This window comes from Danio aesculapii, chromosome 13 (assembly GCF_903798145.1).
Source record: "Danio aesculapii chromosome 13, fDanAes4.1, whole genome shotgun sequence".
Classification (NCBI taxonomy): domain Eukaryota; kingdom Metazoa; phylum Chordata; class Actinopteri; order Cypriniformes; family Danionidae; genus Danio; species Danio aesculapii.
The window spans coordinates 1,428,059-1,452,198 of NC_079447.1; the positions used below are offsets into that span (position 1 = coordinate 1,428,059).

Genomic DNA, 24,140 nt, shown 5'->3' on the forward strand with positions numbered 1-24,140 from the left:
CTGCATAAAACGTGCTAGATAAGTTGGCGGTTCATTTTGCTGTGGTGACCCCGGACTAATAAAGAGAGTAAGCCGAAAAGAAAATGAATGAATGATTAATGTGTTGGTGAGATTTATTAGTTTACATTTTTACTCTGTGATGTTTTGTCTTACGTCTGCAAATAAATGAAGCAATATCACTTTAAACATGTAATAAGAAGACATGAGTTTCTGTAAAATGAACAGGGTGTAATTTTCCTTCTGTTTTTCCCAGTGGATCTCCCTGCGGGATCTGTTATGTGGATCCACTCGGCCGTTCTCAGTCAATGAGCTCTGGGCTTTGTGCTACACGTGTCTCTCCACACTGCAGACATACATCGACCTACCAGGTTTGTGCTCAGGTTGTCTTTAAATGAACAGTTCGCTCCCAAAAATGAAAATTCTGTCATCATTTACTCACATTCCACTTTCTGGTTTCTCTTTTCTCCTGAACACAAAAGAGATATTTTGAAGAATGGTGGAAAGCAGCAGCCATTGACTTCCATTATATGTTTTGATTTCCTACTTTGAGGGAGTCACATGGTTTCAGATTTCCAACATTCTTATTTTGTTTTAAACAGAAAATAGAAACTCATAAAGGTTTGTTGAGGAAAAGATGAATCCATTTTCATTTGCGAATGAGCTCTTCCTTTTAAATCTGTTATAACCTTGATCACATTATGTAAAAAGGAAATTAGACACTAACAGAAAACTTTCAATTAATTAAAAACATTTCCTAAATATTTATCCCTGTGAAAATGATAAACCATTAATTAACATATACTTGCTTATTTTATGTGAATTGACTCACATCAACAAATACTATAGTATTTATAGTAAAGACTACAAGGTTTTTAAACTATACCATAGTAAAGTACTGGGATTAATCTGTTGTGGTGATTCTACAGTTGCTATTGTAACAACTATATTAATTCATCTGTTGTGGTGATTCTGCAGTTGCTACGGTAACATGACAACTAAAGTAATTGATCTGTTGTGGGGTGGGGTTTCTACAGTTGCCATTATAACAACTACAGTAATTGATCTGTTGTGGTGATTCTATACTTGCTATGGTAACAACAACTACTGTATTTGATCTGTTGTGATGATTCTACAGTTGCTATGGTAACACAACAACTACAGTAATTGATCTATTGTGATGATTCTACTGTTGCTATGGTAACACAACAACTACAGTAATTGATCTATTGTGATGATTCTACTGTTGCTATGGTAACATAACAACTATAGTAATTGATCTGTTGTAGTGACTCTACAGTTACCATGGTAACAACAACAACAGTAATTGATCTGTTGTGATGACTTTACAGTTACCATGATAACAACAACTACAGTAATTGATCTGTTGTGATGATTCAGCAGTTACTATGGTAACACAACAAATACAGTAATTGATCTGTTGTGATGATTCTACAGTTGCTATGGTAACACAACGTCTACAGTAATTGATCTGTTGTGATGATTCTACAGTTGCTATGGTAACACAACGTCTACAGTAATTGATCTGTTGTGATGATTCTACAGTTGCTATGGTAACACAACGTCTACAGTAATTAATCTGTTGTGATGATTCTACAGTTGCTATGGTAACACAACAAATACAGTAATTGATCTGTTGTGATGATTCTACAGTTGCTATGGTAACACAACAAATACAGTAATTGATCTGTTGTGATGATTCAACAGTTGCTGTGGTAACACAACGTCTACAGTAATTGATCTGTTGTGATGATTCTACAGTTGCTGTGGTAACAGAACCACTACTGTATTTGAGGAGGTAGTGTAACCGTGTTGTGTGTTTTGTTAGATTACCTGTGTCTGGACTCAGTGTATGTGGGCTGTGAAGGAGAAGTGCTGTTTTTGAGGCCGAAAAACTCAGGTGTGAACATCACAGAACATCTCATCATCTTATTATTAATGTCTTCATCTGGTGTAACACTTTTGTTTAGATTATACAGTACTTCAGACATGTGTGTATGCAGCAGTAAAGTCCTGGTCAGTCTTTGGTCCAGTTGTTGATCACTGCTCTCCTGTTCTCCTCCTCAGTCTCCTGCGACGCCTTTTTCTTGGCTCCTGAATTTCAAGAACATGGAATTGTGACAGAAAAGGTTTGTCACCATGGCATGGGTGTAAATGTGCGTGTGTGTGTGTGTGTGTAGTGACTCATTGCTCAGTGTGTGTGAACTGCTACAATATTACTGTGTCTTTCTGCTTATCACAGGTGTGTATTGACTGTGTGTGTATGTAGTGACTAAGTTTTTGTGTGTTATGCTCTTCCCAGGTGTGTATGGGTTTCTCCTTTTCACAGGTGTGTGTGTGTGTGTGTGTGTGTGTGTGTGTGTGTGTGTGTGTGTGTGTGTGTGTGTGTGTGTGTGTGTGTGTGTGTGTGTGTGTGTGTGTGCTTCTCCTCTCCTCAGGTGTGTGTGTATGGGGTCGCCGCTGTCCTCTGGGCTACCGCTAAGTTTCACTTGTCTCCCAGTCAGAAGTTGTCCATGCCCAGGAGACTGAAGCGGCTGCTGCTGGAGATGGCCAAGCGGACCCCCATTGAGAGACCCTCCATCCAGACCGCCAAGAAGGTACAGCAGAGCGTCTCCATCACCGATCTTACCCTCGTTCGCTTTACTCACTCACTCTGTGCTATGTCATGATGACAGTGTGGAGATTTCACCATAGGATGTAATGAAGACCACAACTCCCATGATTCAACACTCAGTCACACTGTCATTAAAATGCGACTTTATGCCCAATCCCAACTCCCAAATTTTATACCCCTACCTTTCCCCTTGGCCTCTGAAACAGAGTGTGAAGGGATAGGGATGGACATATTCCCCTAAATGGGACAGCACTAATACACACACACACACACACACACATCATCATCATGTTGTCTCTAGCGTAGGTTTGAAGGCTACACTGTAGGCGCTCCTATTGACAACAACAGAACACTTAGCTTGAGAAATAAGTGTGATTGGGCCGCTGTTTGTTGTGCCCTCTAGTGGACAAATTACGTACTGCACCTTTAAAAGCCAGTTTAAAAGCAAGCTCAAAGTCAGAATGCTTAACAGACAAACATATGCAGTATTTTTGTGCATTGTAATCATTTTTTTTATTTTTGGCCGGTTTGTGTGACGCTGCACATCCTGTGTGTGTAAAAAGCAGTGTGTACACAGGTTGTGATGTCACAAATAGTCACACATTACTAATGCACTCTTTAAATAGCAAAAGTATATTGCAGCACTGACTTTATCCAGGTTTTAGTTGATCGGTGCAGTCTATTTATATACTTTTTTATCCATTTCGCAATGAATATAGAGTGTGAGATTGACAGGCGGATTGGTGCAGCGGCAGCAGTAATGCGGTCAATGCATCGGTCTGTTGTGGTAAAGAACCGAGCCGAAAGGCAAAGCTCTTGATTTACCAGTCAGTCTACAGCTCCTACTCTCACCTATGGTCATGAGCTTTGGGTCATGACTGAAAGAACAAGATCTCAGATACAAGCAGCCGAGATGAGTTTCCTTCACAGGGTGGCAGGGCGCACTCTTATAGATAGGGTGAGGAGCTCTGACACCCTGGAGGAGCTCGGAGTAGAGCTGCTGCTCCTCCACATTGAAAGAAGTCAGCAGAGGTGGCTCAGGCATCTGTTTCGGATGCCTACTTAGGTAGGTGTTCCAGGCATGTCCCACCAGGAGAAGGCTTTTGGGAAGACCCAGGACACACTGGAGGGACTATGGCCCGGTTTACACTAATATGTTTTAGTTTTTAAACTATTCAATTCAATTCAATTCAATTCCCTTTTATTTGTATAGCGCTTATACAATGTAGATTGTGTCAAAGCAGCTTCACATAAAAGGTCACAGTAAATAGGAACAGTGTAGTTCAGTTTGTAGTGTTTAAGTTCAGTTCAGTTGAGCTCAGTTCAGTGTGGTTTAATAATCACTACTGAGAGTCCAAATATTGAAGAGCAAATCCAGCGATGCGCAGCTCTACAGATCCTGAACCATGCAAGCCAGTGGCGACAGCGGAGAGGGAAAAAAAACTTCACTATGAAGGTAAATCAGTAGCAAAACTCCAAATATTATTATCACAAGTTCACATTTAGATTTGCAAGCTCTCGAGTTTTGCTACTGATTTACCTTCATATAAAACAGCGTTTTAGAATGAAAACCATCTGCGTCCACACTAGAGTTTCACCCAGTGTTTCTGAACAACTCTCCGTCTACATTACATTGCTGAAAATGCACATCACGTGACCACACACACACTCACACACACTCTAGCATGCACTGCAGCATGCTTTAAGCACATCAACCCATAGCAGAGCTGTGCATGTGGGACTGTTCATCAAGGATCTACCGTCTGGATCTAATCTCACTATATGTGTTAAACTTGATATTTAATTCGTCTTGTTGTCTATATCTAGCGACATATTCCCAGACTTTGGTCTTTTAAATCTATTACTTGTTCTCAGGTCACGTGTTTTGGCTGAGGCCAAAGATAAGTTATAATAGAGATAATATATTAATTAATGTAGTCCCGGACACTGATTCTGCACATTGACTGATTCCTTGCCTTTATTTCCTATATTGTATAAACTTGTTGTACGTTATACTGTTGTAATGGCCATTATTGATTATTGAACTGATATTCAGCAAAAGAGAGGGTATGTTTAGTATTTTCAATGAAAATGAAAGGAGGCAGTGATGTTATAGGCTCCGTTTTGTTATAAGTATGCATACAGTGAAGATGATGATCATAAAAATGTGCAGCTACACGACGCCTCAACATTTCTGCTGTCTGTTAAGGTAATATCAAAATGAAAATAGGCAGTTCCTCATATCATCTTTTCATTTTATTGTTAAGATAGTGAAACAGCGTATGCAGAGTGATGTGAATAAGGTTATAAAGTACACTGCTCCCTTTAAAGATTTACCTGACGTGTCCTCTGGAGTTTGTTTTCCATATCAAACTTGTGAAGTCTGAACTTACAAGGAGACGATGCAAGACTGAACTGTGTGTAGGCTACTTAATATTGAGGGAAAAGCCCCAATCAGATAGTTAAATGTCTGCAGCCCCGCCTCCATTTTAAGATGTCTCTGTTCCCCCATTCACACTGAGACGGAGCAGCAGCATTTTAAAATGAGAACGGCCTCTTCAGCAATTTCAAAACACTCAGTTTTTGGTGCTCAAAAACTCTGGCGTAGTGTGGACGGATGGTGTAACCATAGCAAAACTTATGATTAACAAAAGGCGTATTAGTGTAAACAGGGTCTATGTCTCTAGGCTGGCCTGGGAACGCCTTGGGATCAACCCGGAGGAGCTGGAGGAAGTGTCTGGGAGAGGGAGGTCAGGGGTTCTCTCCTGAGACTGCTGCCTCAGCGAACCGGCCCCTGAAAAAACATAGTCATTTGACTGTACTAATGGATGTGACTGTGATCTTCAGTTATTTTGTTAGATTAGTTCCAGTTTTGTCTTGGTTATTGACTAATCTAATCTAATGTATATGCATTATATATAAATATATATATATATAAAATACTGTAAAGCAGCCTGTAGAAAATATTCAAGTAAAAGAGAGATCTGTGAGGGGTCAACTCATTTATGATGAGCATTGCATGCATGTATACACACATACACACAATATTTACAGTAACGACAATTCGGTAAAAAACTGTGTGTAATTTGAGATTTTGATTTAATTTAAGTTAGAATGTGATTAAAGTCTGAATACTCATAAAATGTGTTTTGTATTTCAGTGTTGTCGTGAGTATCTGTCACGTCAGGGAACCACAGCCGAGAGTGTGTGGATGCAGATCATCAGCAGAGTTCACCAGGTGTGTGTGTGTGTGTGTGTGTGTGTAATTCCTTACATTGTTAGGATCAAATGTCCCCACAAGTATAGCAATACTAGTAAAAGTTGACCTTGTAGGGACATTTTTTACTCTCCATGAGGATAAAATCAGACATAATGAAGCATTTTGAAAATGTAAAAATGCAGATTGTTTCCTGTGAGAGTTGGGTTTAGGGCTAGAGGAGAGAACATGCAGTATGTACAGTAGAAACATTATTACAGCTGTAAAAAAGATCTTTACTTCTCTTGTTTCTTGTCCAAATATCTCAAAATTCTTAAGCAAAATAATCTCGTTTCTGCTTTGAAATAAGCTAATTTTGCATCTCCCATTGTCGGATTATTTAGCTTACTTTAATGAAAAATTCACTTAGTTTTGGCATATTATTTCTGAAAACAAGACAATATGATTTGCTTGTCTGGAAAATGCTTCTTAATTTAAGAGTTTTTAGATATTTAGACTAGAAACAAGACAAAAACTAAAGTAAAAGATAGTTTGTGTGTGTGTGTGTGTGTGTGCGTGCGTGCGTGCGTGCGTGCGTGCGTGCGTTTGTGTGTGTGTGTGTGTGTGTGTGTGTGTGTGTGTGTGTGTGTGTCTGTCTCTGGTCTGTTTGCACATCTGTTGCTCATTGTTTTCACTCCAGTTTCCAAATACTCATGAACTGATTTTTCCCAGAGGAGTTTTAATGCTCTGAAGTTGCTCACATTGCAAAAACTCTGCTCTTCCTCAGTCATTGTGTCTTGTTTGTTTTACATTTTTTAAAATAAATATACTAAAATCAAGATACATTTTCTAGAGAAGCAAAATAATGTACAGTATTAATAATACAGTATTGTTTCTGAGAAACGTATCAAAACTAAGTGATGTTTACTCTGAAAAAAAAATATATATATATGCTAAAATATACACTCACCGGCCACTTTATTAGGTACACCTGTCTAACTGCTCATTAACACAAATTTCTAATCAGCCAATCACATGGCAGCAGCTCACTGCATTTAGGCATGTAGACATGGTCAAGACGATCTGCTGCAGTTCAAACTGAGCATCAGAATGGGAAAGAAAGGGGATTTAAGTGACTTTGAACGTGGCATGGTTGTTGCTGCCAGACGGGCTGATCTGAGTATTTCAGAAACTGCTGATCTACTGGGATTTTCACGCACAACCATCTCTAGGGCTTACAGGGAATGGTCAGACAAAGAGGAAATATCCAGTGAGCGGCAGTTCTGTGGGCGCAAATGCCTTGATGATGCCAGAGGTCAGAGGAGAATGGCCAGACTGGTTCCAGCTGATAGAAAGGCAACAGTAACTCAAATAAGCACTCGTTACAACCGAGGTCTGCAGAAGACCATCTGTGAACACACAACACGTCCAACCTTGAGGCGGATGGGCTACAGCAGCAGAAGACCACACCGGGTGTCACTCCTGTCAGCTAAGAACAGGAAACTGAGGCTACAATTCACACAGGCTCACCAAAACTGGACAATAGAAGATTGGAGAAACGTTGCCTGGTCTGATGAGTCTCCATTTCTGCTGCCACATTCGGATGCTCAGCTCAGAATTTGGCCTCAACAACATGAAAGCATGGATCCATCCTGCCTTGTATCAGTGGTTCAGGATGGTGGTGGTGGTGTAATAGGCGATATTTTTTCTTGGCACACTTTGGGTCCATTACTACCGATTGAGCATGGTGTCAACGCCACAGTCTACCTGAGTATTGTTGCTGACCATGTCCATCCCTTTTTGAGCACAGTGTCTCCATCTTCTGATGGCTACTTCCAGCAGGATAACGCACCATGTCATAAAGCACCAATCATCTCAGACTGGTTTCTTGAACATGACAATGAGTTCACTGTACTCAAATGGCCTCCACAGTCATCATATCTCAATCCAATAGAGCACCTTTGGGATGTGGTGGAACGGGAGATTGGCATCATGGATGTGCAGCTGACAAATCTGCAGCAACTGTGTGATGATATCATGTCAATATGGAGCAAAATCTCTGAGGAATATTTCAGTAGCTTGTTGAATCTACGCCACAAACGATTAAAGCAAAAGGAGGTCTAACCAGGTACTAGTAAGGTGTCCCTAATAAAGTGGCCGGTGAGTGTATATAGAGCTGAATAGGATGTTTCTCGTACTCAAATGAAGGCTAAACTCCAGCTTTTGTCATGATCACAGCAAACACTCTTCTGTAACTCTTTCCTGTCTTAATGCGTGAACGTTTCTCATAACCAGTGGCGTTTTCATTGAAGGCATTCGATGGGAATAGAGATACAGAGGAATCAGCTGAAAGCCCATCTGACCCTCACCTGGGGAACATGCAGACAGGTGCGGGTCATCTTTAATGTCACACATCACACATTCAGCTGCTTTGTAAACCATATATTCATATTTCACCCCAAATCAGAACCAAAGAGGAAACTCTGTGACTTTCATTTTCACCGTTCATCATCATTCATTCATTCTCCTTCAGCTTAGTCCCTTTATTAATCAGGGGTCACCACAGCGGAATGAACCACCAAGTATTTCAGCATATGTTTTACACAGCGGATGCACTTCCAGCTGCAACCCAGTACTGGGAAACACCCACACACACTCATTCACACACACACATACACTATGGCCAATTTAGTTAATCAATTCCCCTATAGCACATGTGTTTGGACTGTGGGGGAAACCGGAGCTCCTGGAGGAAACCCACGCCAACACAGGGAGAACATGCAAACTCCACACAGAAATGTCAACTGACACAGCCGGGACTCGAACCAGCGACCTTCTTGCTGTGAGGCCACAGTACTAACCACTGAGCCACCATGCCGCCTATTATTGTTATTGTTTTGGGGTGAAATGTGATGTGCACGTGTTTCATGATGTTCAGCCTGTGATGTAAAAACGGTGTGTGTGTGTGTGTAAGTGTGTGTGTAAGTGTGTGTGTGTGTGTGTGTGTGTGTGTGTGTAAGTAAGTGTGTTTGTGTGTCTGTGTTCTCGTTTGTGTAAGTGTGTGTGTGTGTGTGTGTGTGTGTGTGTGTGTGTGTGTGTGTGTGTGTGTGTGTGTAAGTGTGTTTGTGTGTCTGTGTTCTCATTTGTGTGGGTGTGTTATTAATCTGTAGTTGTCGTTTGTGTGTGTTTCTGTCAGGTTTTGTCCCGTTGTCCAGCGCGGGTCGGCTGGAACCTGTAGTCGGTCCCATTCCTCATCATTACCCAGAATCCTCCACCAGCGTCAGGCTGCCCGAGGCCTTCACTTCTGCAGCCACACACTTCAGCCCAATCATCCTGAGCCGGACACACACACCGTACGTCTGCACACACACTCCTCTGAACACACACACTACACTTTTTGATTTATATTTATTAATTTCATTTTCCTTCGGCTGATTTATCTGGGGTCGCCACAGCGGAATGAACCGCTTACTATTCACACATATGTTTTACACAGCAGATGCCCTTCCAGCTGCAACACAGTAATGTTTTTGTTTTCCAGGATGGTCATTAGAGACTTTATTGAGGACGTCACTGTTGTGGAGCAGGACGCTGAGCATTATGGGATACATGAACAGGTTACCCCCAAATCAGACAGTTATTCCTCTTCATCCAGCTGTACAACTCTGATTAATTCAACACAAACAACCAGCACAGAAACACACAATCACTCCTTACCGTGTGCCAACGGGATCTGCCAGAACTTCCCGCTCCGGACTGGGCATCTGACTCAACTTCCTGTTCAGAGTGCCGTGCTTCAGCCAATCACAGCTGTGGGTTTAAGTGCAGAGAAATCATCAGAAAGAGCTGATCTGGCATCAGTTTTCAGCATGAACCACACAGTGAATCAGAGAAACTCTGGCCTGCAGGACGTCATCCGGCTGCTCAGAGGACAGTTTCATTTTGATGGAGACCAAGATCTGGCCATGGGTATGCTGTCTTTGTATATTTCATTTATTATCTAGTTTTATTTTATTAATAAACATTTTCTATTATTTGTAGGGATGTAAACAAAAACAATGGTCCTGACGTATTTACTGTTCTTCATGTTTATTTTCTATACCAGATTTCTATATCAGAGATTCCAAAAGAGCCACATATTAATAAATAATGTTATGATAGCTGTTTTAATGTTGAGTTAGGATTGAATGGCCTCTTGTTACAGTTATAAAATAGTTTGATAACAAGAAGGAAATTGGATTGAAATGGTCTATATTAATAATTTGATTATACAATTTATTTATTACTATTTAGACATCACTTATTGATGTATTATTACTTTTTTATTTTATTATCATTTTAAACGTGTTTTCATCTATTATTTATGTTAATAATTTTATTAAATAATGTATTTATTACTATTTATGAATAATTTATTGATTAATTAGTATTACTTTATTTTATTATCATTTTAAATGTGTTTTCATCTATTATTTATATTAATAATTTTATTAAATAATGTATTTATTACTATTTATAAATAATTTATTGATTAATTAAGATTACTTTATTTTATTATCATTATTTTAAATGTGTTTTGTTCTATTATTTATATTAATAATTTTATTATATAATTTATGACTATTTTTACATAATTTATTGGTTTAATATTTTTATTTTAAACATATATTTTTTATTTATATTAATAATTTTATTATATTATTTATTTGTTACTATTTTTACATAATTTGTTGGTGTAATATTTTTTATTTTATTGTTTTAAACATTTATTTTTTATTTTATTTATATTAATACTTGTATTATATTACTTTGTAATATTTTTTTTAATAATTCATTGGTTCATTATTAATTAAAATTTTATTATCATTATTTTAAACATTTATTTTTCATTTGATTTATATTAATAATTTTATTATATTATTTATTTGTTAGTATTTTTACATAATTTGTTGATGAATTATTTTTTATTTTATTATTTTCAACATTTATTTATTTATTATATTTATACTAATACTTGTATTATATTATTTTGTAATAATTTTCTAAATAATTGATTGATTCATTATTAATTTTTGTTTATTATCATAATTTTTTTTACATTTTTGATTTTATTAATATTATTTATATTAATAGTTTCATATATTACTGTTTACAGTTTTGTTTATTATTATTGTTACGTGCATTTTATATTTCATTTAATAATTTTTATTGTATGATATTATTAATATTAATTTATATATCTGATACATCTTATTATTTTAGTATTATTACATTTTGTACATTGTATTATTGTTTCCCAGTGTTGGGTTGCAGCTGGAAGGGCATCCGCTGCATAAAACATATGCTGGATTAGTTGGTGGTTCATTCCACTGTGGCGATCCCAGATTAATAAAGAAACATGAATGATTGAATGAATGAATGAATTGTATTATTGTATTATTATATTATTGATAACTGAATACATTTTATTATTGATTAATTTATTATTACTTAAAAACATTAAATTAAAAAAATTGTTTTTAAATTGTAGATTTTATTTATTAATAATAATGTGTTAATGCGTTATATTCTTGTTACGTTTCTGTATATTATTATTATTATTATTTATATTTTGTTTAATGTCATTATTTTTATTGTATTGCATATTATTATTAATATTAATATTGATATATTTCTTTATTCATTCATTTATTCATTCATTTTCCTTCGGCTTAGTCCCTTTAGTAATCAGGGGTCGCCACAGCAGAATGAACTGAATTATTGAGTCCCGGCTGGGTCAGTTGGCTTTTCTGTGTGGAGTTTGCATGTTTTCCCCGTGTTGATGTAGGTTTCCTCCGCATGCTCCGGTTTCCCCCACAGTCCAAACACATGCGCTATAGGGGAATTGGGTGAGCTAAAAATGTTCATAGTGCATGAGTGTGTATGGGTGTTTCCCAGTACTGGGTTGCAGCTGGAAGGGCATCTGCAGTGTAAAACATATGCTGGATAAGTTGGCGGTTCATTCCACTGTGGCGACCCCAGATTATTAAAGGGACTAAGCCGAAAAGAAAATGAATGAATGAATAAAATCACCCCAACACAAGGTATAATGAATGTTGTCACACATTACTGATTTGTCCTTGTATTGAGTAAAGTCGAGCTCACTCGGAGCTAATGAACTTGGCATTTTCATGTACAGTAAGAGCAGGCCACATGTTCTCACCTGGAGACTCTTCTCTCTGCAGGCCAGTACATCTCCTCCTTAAAGAGCCTCCAGTTTGAGGGGTTCTGTGGAGCGGTGATGGAGCAATACAGCAGTGTGTGCTGGGATCAGAAGCTGCTGTGTGACCTGCACCGTCTGCTGAACCAGCACTGCAGTCCACTGTGAGTAGACCAACACATTCACATCTAATCTTGCTGTGCTGTTGCTAGGTGGACTAGTTTGGTTGCTAGGGTTTTACTAAGCAGTTGCTAGGACATTCTTGTTTGTTGTTATGGTGTTACTGGTTGGCTCTAAATAGTTGCTAAGGTGTTACTATGGTGCTTTAGGTTGTTGTTTAATGTGGATGTTAGGCTGTTACCACAGTGTCTTAGGTTGTTGCTAAGGTATAATTAGGTGATTGCCAGGTTTTTTGAGTGGTTGCTAAGGTGTTACTCAGGTGTTTATGTGGTTGTTAGGCTGTTACCAAATTGTTTTGGGTTGTTGCCAAGGGTTGTTGCTAAGGTGTAATTAGGTGATTTCCAGGTTTTTTGAGTGGTTGCTAAGGTGTTACTCAGGTGTTTAAGGGGTTGTTAGGCTGTTACCAGAGTGTCTTGGGTTGTTGCTAAGGTGTAATTAGGTGATTGCCAGGTTTTTTGAGTGGTTGCTGAGGTGTTACTCAGGTGTTTAAGGGGTTGTTAGGCTGTTACCAGAGTGTCTTGGGTTGTTGCTAAGGTGTAATTAGGTGATTGCTAGGTATTTCTGAGTGGTTGCTAGGGGTTTGCTAAATAGTTGCTAGTGTATTCTGGGTGGTTGTTATGGTGTTACTGGTTGGCTCTAAATAGTTGCTAAGGTGTTACTATGGTGCTTTAGGTGGTTATTTAAGGTGGATGTTAGGCTTTTACCACAGTGTCTTAGGTTGTTGCTAAGGTGTAATTAGGTGATTAACAAGTTTTTTGAGTGGTTGCTAAGGTGTTACTCTGCTGTTTAAGTGGTTGTTAGGCTGTTACCAGAGTGTCTTGGGTTGTTGCCAAGATTTAATTAGATAATAGCTAGGTATTTCTGAGTGGTTGCTAGGGGTTTGCTAAATAGTTGCTTGGGTATTCTGGGTGGTTGCTATGGTGTTACTGGTTGGCTCTAAATAGTTGCTAACGTGTCACTATGGTGCTTTAGGTGGTTGTTTAAGGTGGATGTTAGGCTGTTATGAAGTGTCTTAGGTTGTTGCTAAGGGTTGTTGCTAAGGTGTAATTAGGTGATTGCCAGGTTTTTTGAGTGGTTGCTAAGGTGTTACTCAGGTGTTTAAGTAGTTGTTAGGCTGTTAGCAGAGTGTCTTGGGTTGTTGCTAAGGTGTAATTAGGTGATTGCTAGGTATTTCTGAGTGGTTGCTAGGGGTTTGCTAAATAGTTGCTAGGGTATTTTTGGTGGTTGTTATGGTGTTACTGGTTGGCTCTAAATAGTTGCAAAGGTGTTACTATGGTGCTTTAGGTGGTTGTTTAATGTAGATGTTAGGCTGTTACCACAGTGTCTTAGGTTGTTCGGGGTCTTAAGAAGTCTTAAATTGGCTGTTCTAGGTCTTTAATGTTTTTGCACAGGTCTTATTTTTCCGATGTTCATGTAACGCTGCATCTAATGCTCATTTTAATTATTTTTTCTTGTTGTTGCTTGGTTTTCGTGGTGTTGTAGTTCTTTATTTCACTAGTCCAAATTTGCCGTATTCCAACTACAAATGAGGTAGACATGCAATAGCCAATCAGCTTTCTGTTGAACTCACCCCGCCACTGCTACATTATTTCTCATTCAAAACATTCAGCCGTTGTTGTTTTTTTAATAGCGGGATATAACCAAAATGTGTTAAAAGGTAAGTGAATTATAACAGCGCGACCTTTTCTGTAATCTTAAAGCTGCTCTGTAGGTCTATTGGAGAAACTCAAAAGTAATCCAAGCAAATCTTATGAATGTTGGAGACATACTTGTTAAATAAACGCACTAAATCGCACTTCAGCAGCATTTATTTGAGAGAGCACAACATAATCTGCACATGAACAGCCTATATTTGAAGGCGTCCAAGAAGTTTTGTGCATGAGCAGAGGAAATCGTATGCTTGTATTATATGACTGCGCTCTCGACTTCTAATACTGCACACACGACATTTGTTATTAAAATAACGCCACAGATAGTTGGTAGATCTGTGTAAAAGGCCCAACAGTCTGCCGCCACAACTGGAACAAATCCTAGAGGAAACACTGGTGTACTAATATAATTCATATCAAAAATCACGAAGGGAATAAGGAACACAAGACACACATTGTGAGTCTGCATATAATCTCACTGAGTAAGCAGTGTACTGAGAGCACGCAAGAAAATATGTGCATGAGCAGTGCATATTTGAGAGTGAGAAAATTTGCTCGCGAGCAGAAATCGGTAATCGAAAAAGGAAATCGGTGCACGAGCAAAGAGATTCGCTCGCTCGTATTGCATGAATGCGCTCTTGACTTTTAATACTGCGCTCACGACATTTGTCAGTGAAATAACGCCACAGCGGAGCTCACAGAATGTTTTGAGAACAGTTCGCGCTGTGCTGCGTTTGATTTGAGTTGAATATGAAACACTTTGAAGAGATTTTGTCTGAAACAGGTACGACTGTACAGACATCTTTATGATCCGTCCATGTGTGATCATTGGGAGAACCAGATGACCAATAATTCTTGGCTAGATATTGCAACAACCGTGGAAAAGGAGGAAAGTTTTTGTTAAAGTTTGGAAGACCTGAGGAATGAGCTTGTAAAAACAAAAAAAGCAACCCAGGCTCATTCTGAAAATGTACCTCCACGGACGTTTTTGGAGACCGCAAAATACGTCCCGGCGGCACGCTTTTCTGCAGTTTTTGTTTTCGTGAATCCACCAGAGGTCGCCGTGTACGCTTTTCGAGATCTCAAATTTCCCTCTCGAGTGGCATTTGCGCCTGCTCTTCTCTTGTAAACCCACCAGAGGCCGCTGTCGACTCACTTTTGGACAGACTTTCTGACTGACTGAGCGAACGAACGACCGGCTGACCCGCCCTCCCCCTTCCCTAAACCCAACAAATTTTATCGATTGACCCGCCCTCCCCCTTCCCTAAACCCAACTAATTTTATCGATTGACCCGCCCACCCACTTCCCTAAACTCAACCAACACGTTTCAAAAGCAATCCAAAAAATTAAAAGCCCTCGTCTGACTTTTTTTTTACCACATTCTCACCCTGCTATTCACTTGTTTGTTTTATATTTTGGATTCTGTTTTTGTCTTACCTGCTTTCTGGAACCGCTCCTCACCGGACTCAAACCCCTGTCTTCGTGGTCAACTCCTCTCTGCATTTCAAATCCGCCGACGGACGTGGTGCGCTAACGGGACAAACTGGTTGCTCCCCGTAGCGTTCATTTAAAGAAATGAAATGCAGCCATACGTACCTCCGCCTACATAATTAGCTGTCTGCAGAAACGTCCGCAGGGCTACGTTTTCACAATGAGCCTGTGTTGAAAAAAAGAGGCCCCCCAAAAACATCTTCAATGATATTAATGACATGACCTAGTTCCAGAAACTTTCTACTTCTCTGTTTATTCATCTGATTTTACTGTTTCTTTTGACCGCCCCCTGTTATTTAAACGAATATCTCAATGGCGAACACGTCAAGTATAAAAGCCTCGTCAGTTTTGTGAGGTGCACGATGCGGCGGCAGGCGAAAGTAAAAATCAGCATTAAGATGTTTGTTTGTTTTTTCTGTAGTTTAATTGTGCATCTAACCTGCTTTAGTACTGTTCAATTAGAATACATTTATTTACCACTAATATTGTGATTTTGCATTTCTCTTTGTGTGTGTGTTTTTGATATTGTGGTATAGGTCTTAAATTTAATACTTAATGCTTTTAAAAAGTCTTAAATTTGACATTACGATATCTGCAGAAACCCTGTTGTTTCTAAGGGTTGTTGCTAAGGTGTAATTAGGTGATTGCCAGGTTTTTTGAGTGTTTGCTAAGGTGTTACTAGGGTGTTTAACTGTGTTTTTGGTTGTTGCTAAGATGTTGTAAGGTGGTTGTTAGGTAATTATTTGTGGTTCCTTGGATGTTACCAGGTAGTTCTGGGTTGTTGCTAGGATGTTACTTTGTTGCAGCTAGGGTCTTCTAGGTGGTTGCCAGGGTGATACTAGTGTTGTTTCACTATAGACAAATTACCGGTTTGTAAAGATTGAGGATGCGCACGCAGCGAGGTTGCAGAAAAAAAACGGGAGTGCTAGCATTTGCAGCGAGGGAATGACATCCGGTGCGGTACAGAGTTTGTTGTTGTATTAGAGATAAGTTATATTGATTACATCTGTATACAGTTGAAGTCAGAATTATTAGCCCCCCGGAATTATAAGCCCCCTGTTTATTTTTTCCCCAACGTCTGTTTAACAGAGAGCAGATTTCTTCAACACATTTCTAATCATAATAGTTTTAATAACTCATCTCTAATAACTGATTTATTTTCTCTTTGTCATGATGACAGTAAATAATATTAGACTAGATATTCTTCAAGACACTTCTATACAGCTTAAAGTGACATTTAAAGGCTTAACTAGGTTAATTAGGTTAACTAGGCAGGTTAGGGGAATTAGTTATTGTATAATGATGGTTTGTTCTGTAACTCCTTTTATTCTAGCCGAAATAAAACCAATAAGACTTTCTCCAGAAGAAAAAATATAATCAGACATACTGTGAACATTTCCTGAATCTGTTCAACATCATTTGGGAAATATTTAAACAAGAAAAACAAATCAAAGGAGGCTTATAATTCTGACTTCAACTTACATATATTTACACAATGCTTTCAGCGTATTATAACAGCTTGTGACCCAGTGATAAACACAGTTATTCTGCTAAATTAACGTTAAAGTTAAAGGCCTACAAGTCTTTAGATGCCTACAATTTAGTTCTGCGTGGTCATGAGCAAGAAATAATGTTTCATAATTACCAGATTCAACACTATGTAGAGCTAAAAACCGAGATTCTGCCAAGCCAAAGACAAGGAAAGGAGACGGAACTGTACAAGGCCTGTTTAAAACTCATTATAAGCATTCAGTGTCCGCAGTTTAATTCACCATATTGAACTGTTTTTGCTGAAATCATTGCTGTAGTCATAAACGAGTAATATGTATGATTCAGCATAGCGTGAACTTACCTGATATGACATGAGAACTGCATTTTTAATTAGGTCCTCACTCCATTCAGCTCTATTGTTGGCTGTTAGCCAAAGTTGTCTGCGGTTGGCATTAAAGCAGTGTGGTGTACGGTAAAAGTTAAGTTTTCTATTTTTGGACTTTCGATTTCGGCATCCTACAGCACAACATGACATGTTGGCCATTGCAAGCGCTCTTTTTTTGCTACCGCTATGCGCAGCTGAACCCGTGTGACGTCATGTATGACATAGGTTGGTAATTCCCCTGTACTATTTTGTTTTGGGTACTTTGTTAGGCTGTTATCAGAGTGTTCTGGATTGTTAATAGGTGATTGCTAGTGTATTCTGCGGGGTTGCTAAGGTGTTACTAGTATGCATTTGACACTATCAAAAAAACTAAATATGCTATTGTTTGGTATTTTACATGGCATAATAAAGGTAACTTCTTAATTATCTTAATTTGTATAATTTCCCAGAAAACAAGCCTTAATGTCTTATATGATTAGATGTTTCTAGAAAACAGAGAACAAGCCAAAAACAAAAAGCAGGAAATAAATTTTTGCAATGTGACGCTTGAGGTTAATTCTGAGGTTAGCGCTGAATCAGAAATAGCATCTGAAGCTGCTAACAGATCACAGTCAGGTTTGTTTTCCTGAAGGTTGAACTGAACAACAGCCTGTATTTTGAATGTGACACATGAGTCACATGAGCTCTTCTCCAAAAACCCTCCAGACTCAGACACACACACTCATGCATCCAGCGCTCCATTTCTCATCAGTAATCAGGCTGATTCAGGCTGGCGTCCCTATGGAGACTGATGCTGCTGAAGTGGTCAGATGCAGGGGTGATCATGTCTAGACTTCTGCCGCTATCAGATTTTCTTGTTGTGATTTATTGCTGAAGCTTTTATCAAGATCAGGGCTGCACAGTATACAGCAAAAGGATCATTATCACGTTTATAGCATTATACGTATCACAGACGTGTGAGAAAAATTACATTTATTTTAGGCATTTGTTGTGTATCTAAATTTGACCATTCAGATGAGGCCTTACTATCTTTTGCCCCACCTCCCTAGTAGCTGCTGTTCTGCTATTGGCTGAAGCTGCTCAAAGGTGAACCCAGAGCTAAAAATAAACACTAATGGGCGGAGTCGAGATGAGAGAGGAAAATGACAACAGCCAATCAGAGTCAGAATATTTGTTAAAGTTTTCACTCATTCAGAGTGTTTTAAAGATTTAGGGCTCTATTTTATTGATCTAGGCACAAAATCGAAAAGCATTAAGTTCATGTCTGAATCCACTTTTGCTATTTTAAGGACAGAATAATTCGCTCTGCGCCTCGGCGCGTGGTCTAACAGGGTTGTGCTAATTCTCTTAACAAGTTCTGAGTGTGTTTTGAGCATAACGTACATTAAACCAATCAGAGTCTCTTCTCACATTCCCTTTAAGGGTCAGTTGCGTCGATCCATGGTGCATTTGCTATATACATGGCGGACTTTGTAAGTGTAAAAACTGAACGCTTCACTAGCGAGAAAACAGTTAAACAGAGCATCTGCAGCGTGAGGATAAAGAATGAGCCTCCTCCATTCAGCCTCTTTACTTTCTCTTTACTTTACTTTTACTCTTTACTCCTTTACTTTGGTGGAGTGAGGAAACGGCGGAAACTCACTCCACTGAACACATCCATTAGCCCACATATTTAATTTCCTTTGTTAAGCACAAAGATTTGCTCAAAACTATTTCTAAATTCAGCTCTAATCTCCAGCAAAGGAATAAATGAACAATAATAATGAAGTGTGGTCAAAACACTGAGTTATATCCAAACACACGTCCTGTTCTGATGACCCATATGGTGATGCAGACGTCTCCAAAACCCCACAGGAGGACAAATCTACACTTGTGTTTATTAAAACAAATATAAATCTGCAGATAATCAATAATACTGCTGATAATAATAACATTATACAGATGCAGATCGTCATGAATAAACTTAAAACGCCCCCCGAGGTGAAGAAGGCATGGAGGCAGTGGTGTTTATATTGATGTAGAAAATCATCATTTCTGGATCATTTTAATCATTTAATTGTTTTCATCTGTAAAGATATTTGTGTATTGCTGTTCATCCTGTGTGTATTCAGCAGTGTGTAAGTGTTTGGACCTGCATAGGTGCATAACTAACGCGCTCTGCTGGACTTTAGAGCAGCTTTTAGTTGGTCAATGGTGCGGTCTATATCAGCTCCTCAAAATAGCAACGCTCCAACAATGCGCCTTAACACACCTCCTTTATAGACCAGCACACACATGAGTCCACAAAGTGGCATGAATGGAAATTCTATTTAAACAACGTGACACAAAACGTGAAATATACTGTTGCGCTGCTCTGAAAATAGCAACAAATCATGCCAAACATGTCTTGAGCCTTATTGCGCTGGGTGTATGATAGGGCCCATTGTGTTTGCACCTCAACCATAGACTGTAAAATATATGGACGGAGCATCCGTGACGTCACCCATAGGTTTCTGAAGAGCGCAAAAGAAGCTACAAGTAGGCGCGGCCAACCGTCGCCATTTTGTTCACGCGTCATCGCACACACGGCGGGATACCAACAAGGGCAAAGAAGCTGAGAGTGAGCGGAGCTACAGACACCTGCTGGCACTTTGCTTGGACCTGGTTTAGACAGAACTTACTTTGGGAGAAATGCTTAATACTTTATTACCCGCGACTCGTTTGTGTTCTGACCACATGTGCTTGGCTGTACACTATATCAATAAAGTGTTTAGACTTTTAAAAACACTGCTGTAATACATTGAGCCACTAAACATTGTTCTTATGACATTTTTCTACAGGAAAACCCGAAATACGTCCAAATACTTCAAATATAGTGTGTGTTAGTAACTGCAAGACTATTGATGAACTCCAGCATAACACTGTATGATAACGCTTCATATGACTGTTCTATAGACTACAGCTAATCAATCTGTCACATTCTGGAGGGCATTACAGCTCTAAAGAACATTATAAATGATAAATGATCTTAAATAAAACACGCACATTTATAGAGATGGTGTATAAGTATATAACTTTACTCACATGGGAAACGGAGGCCACGTGAATGGTTTGTGAGCACAATTAAGTGCACACAGCATGCCATATCATCTGATAATTGTAGGAAATAATCCCAAAAGGCAATTGACTGTGTAAAGAAGCATTAACCAACACAAAAATGCAATGTATATAGCGAGTTTATCGGCTAATTAGCCGTAATCAGCTCAGGTGACGAGACAGCGAGCAGCGAGACCTAGCTGTCACTCAAGTGGCCACACCCTTAATTATGCAGACGTAATATAACTTAATAAAACGAAACGGATGAGTTATAAAAAAATTCACCCCCCTCACAGTTGTCATGAAGGTTAATCATGGCTATATGCACCAAAGCCATCATTTGTACCAGGCTGTAAGCATGTTTTTATCAGCTGTAAAAATGGCCAATTTAGCATTGCAGTCAGAAATGACCTGGACTTCCTGGAGCCAGCCCCCAAGGCGAGTCGATGAATTGCAGTTTTAGTTACTTCCGTATTGGCTTCCCGAGGGAAAGCGGGAGGTTGCCGCTTGACCTCAACACAGTTTTTTGACGGTTTGTCTCCATCTAGTGTCTGAATAATGCACAGGTTAAGTGTATACTCCATCAGCTGTTTTAGTTTTTGTCAGCTTTGTGTTTTTGACTGTTTGGCGCCATCTAGTGTCTGAATAAAACTCAGGTTAGTGTATACTCCATCAGCTGTTTTAGTTTTTGTCAGCTTTGTGTTTTTGACTGTTTGGCGCCATCTAGTGTCTGAATAAAACTCAGGTTAGTGTATACTACATCCGCTGTTTTAGTTTTTGTCAGCTTTGCTTTAAATTAAAGAATTAATAAACTATTACGGCGCAGAACAATGGTTTTTGTTTCATTTTTATGTTTTGTGGCCAGTAGCCATGTAATAAGTGGAATAAATTACATCCAGGATGGTACTTTTCTCAGAATAAACCCTTCAGTCTTATACAACAGTGCTCCACCTAACATCGAGCTGCTGATAAACCTGTCAGGCTTTATTCTGCGATAACAACCTCTGGGATGTACTTTATCTTTAACTTATTATTGAATTATTGAATATCAGCTTATGTGTGTCCGCCGTGGGTCAGAGAGCATCACATGAAGGCAGAGCGAGACACAATACACTCTTTCTCAGAGCCGGTCACATGCTGTCAGAGCCGTCACTGCGAGGAAACACTCGCTCTCTGTGTGCGTGTGTGTGTGTGTGAGGGGTTAAACACAAGCATAGTTGGAGACGCAGGTGATGGAGGTTCAGGTCAGATACAGCAAGCCTCGGATCTAAAAAACATGCCTTTTTATATTTCTGGGAAAGCAGAACGAAAGCGTTTCACCGGTCTCTGGTAGGTACTTCTGGAGGAGAAATGGTGTAGTGTGTATTTATTTATTATATATGTGTGTTTTATGTTAAATAAGTTCATGTTCTTTTATTGGATTATATTTTATTCAGTTAGTTAGGTACACGGTGTACTGCTTTTGTTTTATATTTGTGTTAGCTTTGGATGTTTAGATGTTGTACTGACAAACAAGGATGTGTTGTTGCTTTTGTGTTTGGAAGTGTTTAATGCTCTATCTTACAGTGTGTGTTTGTGTGTGTCTGTTGTTTTGATTTACACACTTTACATTGTCTACATCTCAACATTTCTGAAGTACCTGCTTAAAGTTATCACTGTAAACTAATTGCTTTAGAGTTTGTGTTAGTGTTGTACCTTTTGTATGATGTGCATCAGAGTGAGATCAGAGGGCTGTAATGGGGGATTTTGCTAGGGATGCACTGATCCCGATACTTGGATCGGATTTTGGTTCGATACCGCATATTTTTGCTGGATCAGGTATCGGCCAGCTGGTACCGATCCAAATCCGATCTTGCATGTGGGCTATATTCTGTGTTTACAAGCCAACTAAGCCATAAAGGGAGCCTATTATAAGGCACTAGAAAGTTGTCATGTAGGCTACTATATCCTAAATGTTCTGAAGCCATTCTATAGTTTAATGTAAAGTACAGATGAATGTTCAAGTGGTTAATATTCAGCGCTTCCCTCTGCTGCACCTGTCAATCATTCTCCATTTATTCACGATTCAAACTGTTCATGACAACACAAGCTTTCTCCAAGACTATTTGTTCCTGTTAGTTTAAATAATCAGTGGAGAAATGCATTTAGTTTTGCATTAAATGGATCAGTTTGACCTGCACAAGGAGTTGATTGCTGTTTCTAAATCATGTTGCGCTGTGTCTGTTAGATCAGCAGATTGCATTCGCAACACTGGACTAGAGAGGTTTATCACCTGCTCTTCACACACAGAGTAGGCCTACCTGAAACTTTAAATGAGAAAAGGCTCAATAATACACTGGACAGATCCTCAACGCACTGATTTCTTCCCTTTGTGCTGCTGTTTTGGAAGTGTCCTCAGATAGCGGATGTCTCTTCAGGCGCTTCATTCACACACCGACTGCGCAGACGTGACATTATTTTCACAATAAGTTTCTGTTCTCTCATCCTTCTGACTGAGTTTATTCTCCTGAGATGAATACTTTAAGTTTGTAAAGCCTGGCTCATTGTGGTCAAAGTAGTTGATTAAATTAATTAAAGTGAAACTGATGAGCGCAGTATGGATTGTCATTAACAGATGGTACCCGCTAAAAGCCTTATAAGACTTTTTCAATATCAGACTATATAATATTGGTAGCCTATTACAGATTTCAAAGAAAAATTCAATAATAAAAAAGGAAACATAAGCTGGAGCACAACAGATCAATGTCATAAAGAATGCTCAAATGTAGCCTAGTTTACAGTAAGCATCTTGTTTTTAGTTTAGATTGTGTCGTCTGTCATGCACAGTAGGCCTATAGGTCTATTATTTTTTACTAAAGAAGATTAAGTTTAGCACCAGAACTGTAGAAACTGTATTATGCTTTAAAAAAATGGCACAGTATCGGGATCGGGTCTGTATCAGTCGATACTCAGAATTTTGGTATTGGGATCGGATCAATTCCAAATAAAAAAGGGTATCGTGCATCCCTAGTTTTTGCAGAAATACTTGCAAAATTCTGTCCATCATTGTAGGGAGCATGCAAGTATATGGAGATGTTTTTAAAGGAGTTTTAAATGTTAAATGTTGAACACGTAAACACATATCAATGCATTGTCTCTCTCTCTCTCTCTGTGTGTGTGTCTCAGAGTCTCCCAAAAACAGCCCTCCTCAAAGCCAGTGAAAAGTGCAGCAGTTTCTCTCCAGAGCTCCAGACGGCAGCTCTTCAACCAAGCAAACGCTCATCTGGACCACAATGCAAACTTCTGCACTGCTGATCGACCCAAACCACAGGAAAACAACATCGAGAAACAGCAGAAGCACACACTGGATGAGAGACGAGACCCAGAGGGCAGATGTAGAGGAGACACACAGGAAATGACATCACAGGATAACAGCGAAGGTAGGACCAAAGACTACAGAATACACAAGACATGTCACTCGTATAGTTGTATAGCCAATAGGGGAATGAAGTCCCGTCGTTTAGTACAGGAGCCAATCATAGATCATAATAGACTGAGTATTCTTCGGGGAGAAGCTCAGTTCAGACAGTTTCTGCAGCTTCATTATGAATCCTCTGGGCTCAGCAAACACTGAAATCTCAGAGAATACTTGCTTTACAGACAGGAGAGGTAGATCCAGATAAAGCTTGACATCTCTTGAAAACAAATGTTCTCTGGTTTTGTAATCTGTATTAAATGAACGCAAGGTACAGTCCTGTCAAATGCACATTACATGACAGCAGCTACTCGAACGCACACAAACTTGTAAACAAAGTGGTCAGTGTCGTTTCTGGAGGAGATTTACCATCAAGACTTATTGTGA

The 24,140-nt window shown here is 39.0% G+C and overlaps 1 protein-coding gene across 1 annotated transcript in view; it reads left to right on the plus strand.

The window, feature by feature from the left end:
• LOC130239992 (kinase non-catalytic C-lobe domain-containing protein 1) overlaps positions 1-24,140 on the plus strand; it is a 67,704-nt gene that overhangs the window by 20,473 nt on the left and 23,091 nt on the right. Inside the window, exons 8-17 of the mRNA XM_056471400.1 lie at positions 254-368; positions 1,847-1,918; positions 2,086-2,147; positions 2,457-2,615; positions 5,793-5,870; positions 8,141-8,216; positions 9,025-9,181; positions 9,370-9,797; positions 12,053-12,191; positions 23,465-23,718. Coding sequence (XP_056327375.1) covers positions 254-368; positions 1,847-1,918; positions 2,086-2,147; positions 2,457-2,615; positions 5,793-5,870; positions 8,141-8,216; positions 9,025-9,181; positions 9,370-9,797; positions 12,053-12,191; positions 23,465-23,718 — 1,540 coding nt within the window. The remainder of the gene's footprint in view (positions 1-253; positions 369-1,846; positions 1,919-2,085; positions 2,148-2,456; positions 2,616-5,792; positions 5,871-8,140; positions 8,217-9,024; positions 9,182-9,369; positions 9,798-12,052; positions 12,192-23,464; positions 23,719-24,140) is intronic.